Source organism: Ruditapes philippinarum, unplaced genomic scaffold, assembly GCF_026571515.1.
Source record: "Ruditapes philippinarum isolate M1 unplaced genomic scaffold, ASM2657151v2 ctg1296_1_1_1_1, whole genome shotgun sequence".
Taxonomy (NCBI): Eukaryota; Metazoa; Mollusca; class Bivalvia; order Venerida; family Veneridae; genus Ruditapes; species Ruditapes philippinarum.
Window position 1 is genome coordinate 41039 of NW_026855956.1, and position 11858 is coordinate 52896.

The 11858-nt window shown below is 35.5% G+C and overlaps 2 protein-coding genes across 3 annotated transcripts; both read left to right on the plus strand.

Moving 5' to 3' along the window:
- The first annotated feature begins 2417 nt into the window (after positions 1 to 2417).
- LOC132744935 (monocarboxylate transporter 12-like) lies at positions 2418 to 11755 on the plus strand. Of its 2 annotated transcripts, XM_060733727.1 has the most exons (7): positions 2427 to 3136; positions 4138 to 4281; positions 5036 to 5137; positions 5569 to 6118; positions 9806 to 9985; positions 10308 to 10433; positions 11151 to 11755. In XM_060733727.1, the coding sequence occupies exons 4-7, from the start codon at positions 5614 to 5616 to the stop codon at positions 11267 to 11269; spliced, it is 930 nt and encodes a 309-aa protein (XP_060589710.1). In that variant the 5' UTR covers positions 2427 to 3136; positions 4138 to 4281; positions 5036 to 5137; positions 5569 to 5613; the 3' UTR covers positions 11270 to 11755. The 2 variants fall into 2 exon arrangements, with proteins under 2 accessions (XP_060589711.1, XP_060589710.1); XM_060733728.1 differs by lacking the exon at positions 9806 to 9985 and having other exon boundaries at positions 2418 to 3136.
- On the plus strand, positions 2932 to 4900 carry LOC132744942 (monocarboxylate transporter 12-like). Its single transcript, XM_060733736.1, has 3 exons — positions 2932 to 3136; positions 4138 to 4281; positions 4722 to 4900. Exons 1-3 carry the CDS (start codon positions 2932 to 2934, stop codon positions 4898 to 4900), a joined length of 528 nt encoding a protein of 175 aa, XP_060589719.1.
- Positions 11756 to 11858: the final 103 nt, after the last annotated feature.

Genomic DNA, 11858 nt, shown 5'->3' on the forward strand with positions numbered 1-11858 from the left:
AGCCAGCGGCCACTGATATTCAGCAGTATAATGGCTTAAACCACAAAACAAAAATGTCTCAAAACATACACGTTGTTCTAAGTTTTACATGTTTCAAGAAAGCAGACAATATATAGGCATGATTCCCTTACCTATAAGGGCTAAGTAATTTGTATCATTTTATACCATAATAAATTAGTATATACCAAGATAATTTCCACACCTATGTCTGAAAAAAGTACAAACATGATAAAAACTCAACTGCAGTTGGCTCTAACGAACAAATTTGAACTGTCCCTCCAGGTTCGAGCGAACCAAGTTTGACTTCATGTTTTTGTTATCAATTACAGCAAAAGTAGCAGAGTTTCCTCCACTAAGATTACATAGGGGAAATACTCATCAAACATCGACAGAAAAATATACATGAAAATACCATATTTGAGTATTTCAAAGCGCATTTTATCACGTACATAAATGTCCTACTGGTTTCATAGCAGTTCCCCGTCCCAAATCGCACTTTTTAACAAATAAAATAAAAATATGTCTACCGAAGAGTGCAAACTTTGACAGAACAAAGTTAGGTACCTTGTCAAGCATTACCATGTTTTAATGTTGCTCTTTTATTTTACATTTTAATAGAATAAAGGCCTGAGATGTACACCTTTGCTCACATTTATTCAAAATTTCATAGCAGTTTTTGGACCTTTTTTATTTTGAATATATAGCAATGTCCCAAACTTTTCCGTGTCGTCTGCAAATTTATTGTTTAAAAGTAGTGATTTACCTAGAATGGGATTTCAGTTATTGTCCATGGGCATTCAAAGTAGAATTCCCGAGGTCTTGTTATTCGTAAGTGTCGCAAGTTCTCTAATGTAACTTAAAACAACAGACAAACACTTTGAAACATATTAATCGCTGTACTATTATAACTGCTGTATTTCATAAAAAAAACAAATATTCTCTACTTGATGCAGTTACATAGATACTTAACTGAGAAAAAATAGTCTGTATGCCTTGATGAAAATGATAAAGGGCCAGAATACTGCTAGGAGCCGGAAACTGCTAGGAAACCAGTAAATAACTACGAAATCTGCGTTAAACAAAAAAAAATACTATGAAAAAGAAACGGGGGTAAGAAATAATATCTCTTGAACTAAAATTCACTCAAAACCAACATTATATATCCTATTTTTTGCGCAAAGGATGAGCGTACTACATTTAATAATGATTTACAATCTCATTGAATAATAAAAAAAACGCTTAAACGTGCCGTGATTTAGCGCAAGAAACACACTGGCAATAAAAAAGTTATCATAAGAACTCTGTGACATCTTCAGAGTTATCACAAGAACTCCGGGACATTTGAAAATTTGGGTATAAATCTGTTAGCCGGTGCTTTATGTTTGCAATTTTGCATTATAATTAGGTAATTATGTATGGCAAGGATGAAAACCAGAAATAAACCGGTCAAAACTTGTGAATTGGCAAAATAATTTGGAAATTTTACTGAAACTACCAGATTTATAGCAAGAGGCGATTAAAAATGGCCTGTGAATTAGTTTTTGACACATAATACAAGATGTAAGACAAGCTTAATCATTAAAGTTTAATTAAGCACCTAAAACTCATTTTTGAAAGATGAAAATAACCAATTTTAACGAGTGTTTTGTAGTATATACATATGTTTTCCGACGAACTCCGTGACCGTTATCACAAGAACTCCTGAACAAGTTATCATAAGAACTCCATCCTTCGTGTAACACTTCCTCCCCCGTGATTAAGAACATTTGCAGTGAGCGCGGACTTCTTACCTAGCATTGGTGTTGGGCATTTCTTGCTATACCCTTATTTTCCTTTCCGTTTAGAAATGAATCCAAGACAGCTTAGAAGTTTCATCTTTTTCTTCTTATCACTTTTTTTATTATCTTCTTTTGAGGTGGTTTTCTTTTTTTTCTCACTTTCTTCAGTCATCCTTTCAAGTTGTTGTCTTCTTGGTCATAAACAGGCTTAATCAAACTGAGCCTGCAACATTTTCAATTTTGTCGTTTTGGACGTTCTTAATGGATTCTGTTTTTCTCTATTTTCTTTTCCGGCTTAAGCATAATTCAACATTTAAACACAAAAATGAATTTTTGAACAAACGCAACGTATATAGATGTAAAACACATGCAAACGCCAAAGATATCGGTAAATAAATAAATAAATGTTCTTTAACAAAAATGTATTGCCCTTAATATCCAGTTGTTGAAAACCTAATTCAATTATGGATGCATTTGACAATTGAAAGCGGAATTCAAACAAAAGCATGAAACATCAAAGTTGTCGGCCTTAACAAAATTTCACTGTTATATCATTCTAGACAAATATTGGCAGGTCTAAATTGTACGATTTTAATACATTTAAGCCCGTTTCCCATTTTTGTCTCCCGTAAAAAGGTAAACTTCACAGTAAATTTTTGTGACATATTTGAATGTATTTGGCACTCCTGTTTGAACAATTTGTACGTATTTTTTATACGTGCGACGTATGTGTGTTTGTGTGTATGCGCGCGCGCGTGTGTGTCTCTGTGTGGAATTTGCGTTTATCTGAAAGAATAGCTCTTATGCACATTTTATCGTGCATAACATCTGCAGAAGCCCTCCGACTGCGTCCTCGTGCTCTTCAGTTGTTAATTCACGAAGAAGGTGCTTCAGTAAAAACAAAGGATTACGTGTGAGGTTAAAACAGTTTATCCACTAAACCCATGGGAAATTTCATTAACACAATTACGGCCGGGTTAATAACCTCTATGGATTAAATGTATTCACTCACATGTTATCTTGACAGGTATTGGCGTATTTCTCAGGGCAGTCGCAACTTCTCGGCTCCTTTCGTCAAACTTCAGATATGTATGAATAATCGTGGAGGTTTCCCGAATTCGAGTCAGTGTATTTACATTGTAGAAAATAAAGCATGATTTGTGACGTGACAGACAGACGGGTGGACGGCTGCTATGGCTGGATTGTCGTGATGTCGGGGTTTTGTCTAATCGTATTAACGGATGGTATATTGTTTACTTTTGGCAACTTGCTGATTGAGCTCACAGAGTACTTTGATGCTGATCGTGCCAGGATAGCTCTCGTTGGAGCATTAATGCTTGGCTTTTCTTGCCTCACTGGTAAGTTTTTTCTTTCTTAACGTTTACAGGGCATGAATTGTGCATGCTTTTTTTATATTCTTTATTTTTCTAAGACTTAGAAATATCTTTGTATATTTTCATAGAAACTGTGGGCTTACGAGTGGACATTAAATGACTTAAAGGATAAAATAGCACGAGTTTCGCGTTTTTTTTAAACGCATGTCTCAGGGTGCCATGTCAAAGAAAGCTGACTGCAATGACGCCCCAGTAGTTTTATTTTATAGAATTATAACACTCAAAATAGCATTATACGAGCATAATTTATTGCACACCCGATTTCTTTATACGAAAAAAAAAGCAAGATAGATATATATAGATATTCCTTATCTCCTCCTTAAAGAAGAGCATGTCAAATATTAATGTTACAAATATTACATTTACATATATATAACAGTTATATGATATTGACATTGTTACAAACATAATCATACATTCTGTAATCTTAGTAGGTTTAAGAAACGGATATTTGCAACCATTACAAACATATGATGCAGACGATATTTTTATTCATCACACACATGAATTTTATGCAAAAACAACAACAAATAACGAAACGTAAAACGTATACTTTTTACTGCAAGAATATCGTTGTTACATTGTATTACACATTGTTTCGTACATCAACATCTTTGGACACCATCGTACTTTAATATAACCCTCGCCCTGTAATTCTGCAGATTGTAATGCTCGAAACCACTAAATGTTAGCGATATCTTAACAACTATTCTCCATTCAAGTGCGTAAAAGTTTGATAATGTTAACCACCAAAATTCCTAAATTGTCAATAGAGTGAAGGTCAGGAGTACGTACTATTGTGTACACATGTATTAATTTGTTGCAGATTTATTATGATTATGCTATTTTCTATAAACTCAACCAAAGTCGAGTGAGTAAACATCTCTCGACTTTTTTTTCTTCCGTAAAACACACCATGTTTTGGTTAAAATAATAATTATTCAACAAATTTCCTCTTTAATCAGGACCAATAAGTGGAGGTCTTTGTGACAGGTTTGGTTGTCGGATGGTTGCAGTGACTGGTGCTGTGTTATCGTCCGTCAGTTTGTTGATTAGTTCGTTCGCCACAAACGTTACATATCTGTACCTTACCTACGGTGTTCTTGGTGGTAAGTCAGCTTTGCATAATGACAAGCAGTGGTTTTTCTCACTTAATTGGGAAAAGTCCATAACCTCTTAATTTGGGGAAAAAATCGCTAAAATTTCTTGGTGGTTAGTCAGCAGCAGTGGTTTTAAAAGTCCTAAGCCTCTAAGCTAAAATTGCTAATTTGGGAAGTAAATAAGCTGAGGTAAGTTTAGAACTTTGAGAAAACTGCATGCTTTTAAGGAACGTTTCCATTGGGAAGAAGCCATATTAAGGTCTTTGTATTATAAGGAGGAAAATTACTAGACAAGGACATATAACAATATATCAGAATTTGGTATCTTATATCCGTGGTAAGTTGTAAAAGATGGCCTAGCAAATAATTTCATCTCACCCGAGAGATTTTTGGTATAAGCCCTTCTTGTTGTTTCATTTTCGATGAATTTACTGTTATTTTCGGGACAGTGCATGATACAGCACTTGCTTTGTCCCTGAGTCGACCTTTGTTCTGGGACTCATTTGAGAGACATCTAATTTTGTTAGTGAATGAGCGTGGAATCGAACCTGCGACTGCGACCCTGGTTGAAAAGTCAAGAGCGTTACCAGTGAACTACGGATTCTTATGTCATGGTCATGTTCACTAAAACTCTAGCACTGGTGTGTTCGAGCGCAAATAAATTAGCTACAGGCGGTCTTCAATATCAAGTCCTTAATGAAGAAATAAACATTTTCTCAAAGAAATCATGTAACGGTGTTAACTATTATCATTTTAATTCAAGGTACGGGCGTAGGATTCATGTACTTATCAGCAAATGTGATAGCGGTGCAATATTTCGACAAACATAGAGGTCTTGCATGTGGAATAACATTGTGTGGTTCCGGTAAGTCCTTACAACGAAATCAGTAATATTTAGTAATTGTCAGTTTTCAACACATTTAAAGATTGTTCATGTCTGACAGCTAAACGATGTCAAACGTTTTATTATTCAAGAGTAGCAGAGGATAAAGCACACGATCTCATGATTTGTGTATCTGCGCCAGACTCGACGTGTTGTTATATTTTTCTGGTCCTTCGGGATCAGTTATTCCAGCAAGTTTGAAAATTGAGTACCACTCAAGCCGGTACTGGGGGATGCCGTTACGGATGTTTTACTATTTAATAATTTCTCATATGTAGACTCAATCAAACCGAGTCTGCAATTTTGATGTAATTTTGCCGATTTTGAAGCTTCCAATGGATCTCTTTTTTCAGATATTTATTCTTTTCTTTCTAGTGTGCTATTAACAATGAATACATTGTTTTAACTTGCAGGCATTGGGATGTTTATTTTTAACCTAATAACACGTTTTTGGATAAATGAATACGGATGGCGGGGTACAGTATTTACTAGAAGCAGGAATGTGCATACAGGGGTCTGTGTTTGGTCTATTACTTTTACCTCCCGTTAAAAGCAATGTAACCAATGCAAAACCAGTAAAAGACGAGCAATTGCAGATTATGATTGAAACCGAAAATCGTAAGACTAATAATTCATGCGACAAAAATGATATCATATTAGAAACCGATTTAGCTGAAGTTGATGAGGATTTAACCGAAAGGGATTATTTTGAAATTGAGAAAAATACAGAGAAAGAACCGAAAGCAGAGAAATGTAGCAAAAGTCCAAAATGTAAATGGCTGTTGAGTCCAATTCGGAATATGTTTGATATTTCATTGTTGACCGATGTAAAATTCGTGATATTTCTTCTGTCGTTGATTGCATGTCATCTAGCGTATTCATTAGTGTTAAACATGACTGTAGATCGTGCACTTGAGTTGGGAATGACAAAAAATGAGTCAGCGTGGTTAGCTTCTTCTATTGGTAAGTTGGTTTTTATTTTATTGTTGTGTGCGCTCCATACCTTTTACAGGACTGATTTTGAGAATTTGGCTCCCTATAAGATGCTAGAGGCATTTTGTAGTACAGGTGGTATCTTGGTGTATTTAACCTATTTAAGGTATGCTGAATCCGGTAAAAGTGGATACCAAATTGAAAAACTTGATCTTGACCATTGAAATGGCCATTTGAAATGACCACTAAAATGGGCACCAAATTTCTTTAACATCAAATGGACGATATATCAAATAAAACTTTTAAGGAAAGGAAAAGCCTGAAATTTGTCACAAAGCATGTTAGGTAAAAACAAATTAGACACCAAAACAGAATTAAAAAAAACAAAACAATCCAATATGGCCGAATAATCCAAGATGGTGGACATTTTTCTATAGGCCAGTATAATACTAATATAGAAATAATATTAGAGATAGTACTGAAAATTTTAAGGCATTTAAACATAAGAGAACTGTATTTAGGGTTTACGCAGCGAACACTTCACTCTTACCTGCCCTATCTGCTTGATATAGGGTTTTCATGTATTTTATCTTATATGCAAGCATATAACGTGACTACTCAGATTCCTACTGCGTATGTGTGAGGAGGTTAAACATGTGCATGCAAAATATACATTAATTAAAGGCACCTTTCTCTGAGTACTCTTGGGTTTTGATGCTCGTTTTTTGTTATTGGTCGTCGTCTTCGTTCTTCTGTTATCGGTCCTGGTCTCAGTTCTTTTGTTGTCAGATGTTCTGTTATCGGTTCACGTCTCTGTTTTTGGTCGTCGTCTTTATTCTTCGGTTATCGGTTCTCGTCACCGTTCTTCTGTTATCGGTTCTCATCTTCGTTCTTCTCCGTTCATCTATCATCGGTTCCCAACTCTATTCTTCTGTAATCAGTCATGGTTTCCGTTTTCTTGTTGTCAATTATTCTGTTATTGGTCCTCGTCTCTATTTTTCTGTTATCAATCCTGTCTCCGTTGTCTTGTTGTCAGTTTTTCTATTAACGGTCCCTGTCTCTGTTCTTCTGTTATCGGTCCTCGTATCTGTTCGCTTGTTGTCAGTTCTGCTGTTATCGGTCCCTATCTCTGTTCTTCTGTTTTTGGTCCTTGTCTCTGTTCGCTTGTTGTCAGTTTTTGTGTTCACGGTCCATGTATCTCTTCTTCTGTTTTCAGTCCTCGTCTCTGTCCTTCAGGTTCTCTTCTCCGTTCGCTTGTTGTAAGTTTTTCTGTTATCGGTCCCTGTCTCTGTTTTTCTGTTATTGGTCGACGTCTCTGTTCGCTTGTTGTCAGTTCTTGTGTTCACGGTCCCTGTCTCTCTTCTTCTGTTTTTGGTCCTTGTCTCTGTTCGCTTGTTGTCACTTCTTGTGTTGTTCGCTTGTTGTCAGTTCTTGTGTTCACGGTCCCTGTCTCTCTTCTTCTGTTTTTTGTCCTTGTATCTGTTCGCTTGTTATCAGTTCTTGTCTCTGTTCGCTTGTTGTCAGTTCTTGTGTTCACGGTCCCTGTCTCTCTTCTGTTTTTGGCCCTTGTCTCTGTTCGCTTGTTGTCGTTCTTGTGTTGTTCGCTTGTTGTTAGTTCTTGTGTTCACGGTCCCTATTTCTCTTCTTCTGTTTTTTGTCCTTGTCTCTGTTCGCTTGTTGTCAGTTCTTGTGTTGTTCGCTTGTTGTCAGTTCTTGTGTTCACGGTCCCTGTCTCTCTTCTTCTGTTTTTGGTCCTTGTCTCTGTTCGCTTGTTGTCAGTTCTTGTGTTGTTCGCTTGTTGTTCTTGTGTTCACGGTCCCTGTCTCTCTTCTTCTGTTTTTGGTCCTTGTCTCTGTTCGCTTGTTGTCAGTTCTTGTGTTGTTCGCTTGTTGTCAGGTCTTGTGTTCACGGTCCCTGTCTCTCTTCTTCTGTTTTTGGTCCTTGTCTCTGTTCGCTTGTTGTCAGTTCTTGTTTGTGTTGTTCGCTTGTTGTCAGTTCTTGTGTTCACGGTCCCTATCTCTCTTCTTCTGTTTTTGGTCCTTGTTTCTGTTCGCTCTGTTTTTGGTCCTTGTTTCTGTTCGCTTGTTGTCAGTTCTTGTGTTCACGGTCCCTGTCTCTCTTCTTCTGTTTTTGGTCCTTGTCTCTGTTCGCTTGTTGTCAGTTCTTGTGTTCACGGTCCCTGTCTCTCTTCTTATGTTTTCAGTCCTCGTCTCTGTTCTTCTGTTATTGGTCCTCGTCTCTGTTCGCTTGTTGTCAGTTCTTGTCTGCGTTCTTCCTTCTGTTATCGGTCGTCTTCTTCGGTATTGTACTTTCGGTACTTGTTTCCTGTTCCGTTAAGGTCTTCTCTTGTATACTATGGTTGCCGTCATTCTGTGTCGATGTCCTGGTTTTGTCAGTCTTGTAGTCATTTATTCGTTCAGTGGAGTAGCGGGGGATCGAACTCACGACCCCTTGATTTGTAGGCAGACAGTGTTACCACTGCACCATAGCGCCCGCTCTGAATAATAACCATTTTTGAAAGTCCTTTATACATTAAATACTATTTCAATGGCTAACAAAGGGTGTATTACAATTATATTTTAACACCTCTACTATGTAGCCATCCCACGTGACTTTTATATATGGTCAAAGTAAATATTACTCGATTTATTACAAGTAATATTTTTATAGATAACTTTGCTGTTACTTTAAGATATCCTGGATTTATTGGAGGGTACCCAGAATTCTAATGTATATCAAATGATGTGATAATCTTCTTGTAGAATTTTCTCAAAACCGTGACTGAATTCCAAAATTTTCGAGAGCTGCCATGGTAAAGCAAGCACACATAGCAATCTCCCGGTTTCAGACAATTTATGACTCGATGAAAATAAGGTGTTGTTATTGTTGTTGTTGTTTTTGACTTTCACTTTAAATTTCAAATTAAATAGTCACTTATTTTTAAACAAGATGGTAAACATTTGGTGTTTTCTGTAATTTTTGTTAAGAATGTGATGAAGTATACACTTCTTAGTTTAAGATGACTTTTTATCCATCGTATACCTTAATGCAGTTATAATTGAATCTAAAAAATGAATTATGCAGACATTATTTTCAGCAGAAAACAACAAATGCAAACAATACCACACACAAAAAACTTACATGCAGCATACATGTGTAATGTTCACTATGTGCTGAAAAACGGCTCTTTATTATTTCAATATTTCAGCAAGTTACACATTTTATAAATGAATGGGACAGAAATGTTGTTGTAACCATTTAAAAAGTAGGATTTGTAAAAATTTGTAAGTTGGCTATATTTTTACCTAGTTTGCTCAACACTCAATTAACACATTTTTATATATAAACCTGAGGTAGAAAACAACTTTCATAGATTGAGATAGAGCCATAATGTCGTAGATATTTGGGTTACAACAGGAGTTTTTGATCCTGATAATGTTTTAAGTAGGATAAACATAAATTATTCTTAAAATTTTGTACTGCCTTAATTCATTTTTTAAGTGATCACATTATGGGGAAGGTGTCTGCATAAAGTGCTGCTACGTGCACTCTTATTTGTCGCATTCAAAATCACATTGATTTGTCACTGTCTACTTCCTGGCAAATCCTTGTTTCACAAAAAGGAAGATAGATATGTACTATAACATATAATTGTTACATCTTCCGCCTGCGTTATTATTTGTTCACTTAGTATTAGCTGTTACATTTTACTCCCAGGTATTGCAAGCACTATAGGCCGGGCTGTACTCGGATGGTTCGGAGATAGGCAATATGTGAATAAGATTATGCTAGTTTCTGTTCTACTACTTTTGTTGGGATTGTCTACAATGCTGTCCTGCTTCTTGAAAACCTTTTCAACTTTAGTGATCTACTCATCTATCTACGGTTTCTTCGCAGGCATGTATCATTCAGTCTTGCTTTACATTTTTGTCTCGTGAGCTAAAATTTTACAGATAGAGTTGCTTTCCAAATGAAACGGAACGTGTAACCTAGAGAGCCCATATAAAGAATAAAGAAAGTATTTATCAATTTTTCGACATTATTTTATCATGAAAAATTACTTATATTGATATGTCCTGAAAGTCATTTTTTATTGAACTTCATACGTTATTTTTAACATAAAACTTCATAAAATAAATAAAAAGATAAGTATCTAAGGAAAGATATCAAATGTGTTATCAAATGTTATTGTCACGTGACTGATTACATTTCATTTTAGGCGGATATATTGCGTTATGTCCAACAGTATTGGCAGAACTGTTCTCAGCAGAACTGATTGCAAGATCATTCGGTTTATATTTTCTCTTTATTGGAATATCTTCTACAGCAGCGACACCTATTGGAGGTAAAAGTAAAACACGTGGTTTGTGACGAACGTGGTCAGTCATTGCGTCATTAGGTCATCAACGTTTATGTATTTTGTGTGAAAAAGTTTAGTATGTCCATTTAGTTTGCGCGATAGGTCGATAATTCTACTCAGGTCTGTTGCTAGAACAGCAAGAAAGTTCGAGGTACCTTCAATTCTTGTGCAATACACATTTTTATCCCCCATACACTAAGCAATATTTATAGATCTAGTTTTGGTATAAATGTGCATAAAATTCAGAAAATAACGCCATAAATATAAGTTATTTCAATACGAAATTTATTGAACAGTTTAATAAGTTCATATTATGCTCGCCAGAGGCTGCGCATTATATAATCTATTCAACATGTTCAATAAATTCAGTAATAAACCTACACGGATAATATTCTTTTTATCAAATTTCCAAAATACTAAGTACATGTACCCAAAATAAGAATTGTTTACAGTAGAAACAATTACAATTTATTTGACGCACCCATAGTGTAACGTTTACGCTCTTTAACGCTATGTTTGTATAACGTGATAATTTATGCACAGCCGTGCCATACCATTTTTACGGAGTCGAAATAGCGGCACGGGTATGTGATAGTGTGCATTTTGTTATCCATGAAAGGGCCAAAACTAAATGATAATATTTATTGCAAAATTTTATACTAAGACGTACGGTTTCGTGACGGAATGTTTTCTTTTTTTCAGGATTTCTGTACGACACAACCGGGAGTTATGACGTCACGTTTGTTGTTGCAGGAGCTGAGCTTTTTACGGCAGGAATTTTGATAATAGTTCTCAGATGTGTTCATGTACATTACGTTTAAAGGATCTCCACTGAGATTTTCTTACATAGATCATCTGCGGTATTTAAAATAAAGATATGCAAAAGATAATTATAAGAAATATACACTGAAATGATTGAAATTTTAATGTTTGTGCTATCTTAGCCCGGTTTGAGTGAAAGGCGTTGCAATGCTGTTTAATGTTGGGTCATTTTTTCACATTTTATTCTTGGAAAAAGAAATGAGCGAATGATTTGAAATTTTTTCGCACAAGTTATTATTCTCGATCTACATCAAATGAAACTGAAATCTCTTGAAATTATTTCATATTTTATGACAAAAAACAAAACAAAACAAACAAACAAACAAATAACACCAAAAAAAAAAACAACAACAAAAACCAGTCAAGGCCCTTTAATATTAAAGTATAATTAGAAATTTGTTAGTAAAATATCTCGTTTAAGATCTCTTGGTCTCCTAAGCCCGTGTGCTGCATGTATTCATGCATGCAGAGTAAGGCTGTCCGCCCGCTTAACTCATAGACGCCCGCTTAACACATTGGTCAAATAAAGAGATTATCGGATTAGTAATCCAGTACTCAAACAAAATTCAGATATCATGTGGAAAAAGT

Bases quoted from the DNA above. Each gene is read 5' to 3' on its own strand.
- LOC132744935 (XM_060733727.1), top strand. From the start codon at position 5,614: ATGAATACGGATGGCGGGGTACAGTATTTACTAGAAGCAGGAATGTGC. The intron at 6,119-9,805 runs GTAAGTTGGTTT...TTTTACTCCCAG, and splicing joins GTGGTTAGCTTCTTCTATTG to GTATTGCAAGCACTATAGGC. The intron at 9,986-10,307 runs GCATGTATCATT...ATTTCATTTTAG, and splicing joins TATCTACGGTTTCTTCGCAG to GCGGATATATTGCGTTATGT.
- LOC132744942 (XM_060733736.1), top strand. From the start codon at position 2,932: ATGATTTGTGACGTGACAGACAGACGGGTGGACGGCTGCTATGGCTGG. The intron at 3,137-4,137 runs GTAAGTTTTTTC...CTCTTTAATCAG, and splicing joins TGGCTTTTCTTGCCTCACTG to GACCAATAAGTGGAGGTCTT. The intron at 4,282-4,721 runs GTAAGTCAGCTT...TTTTCGGGACAG, and splicing joins TACCTACGGTGTTCTTGGTG to TGCATGATACAGCACTTGCT.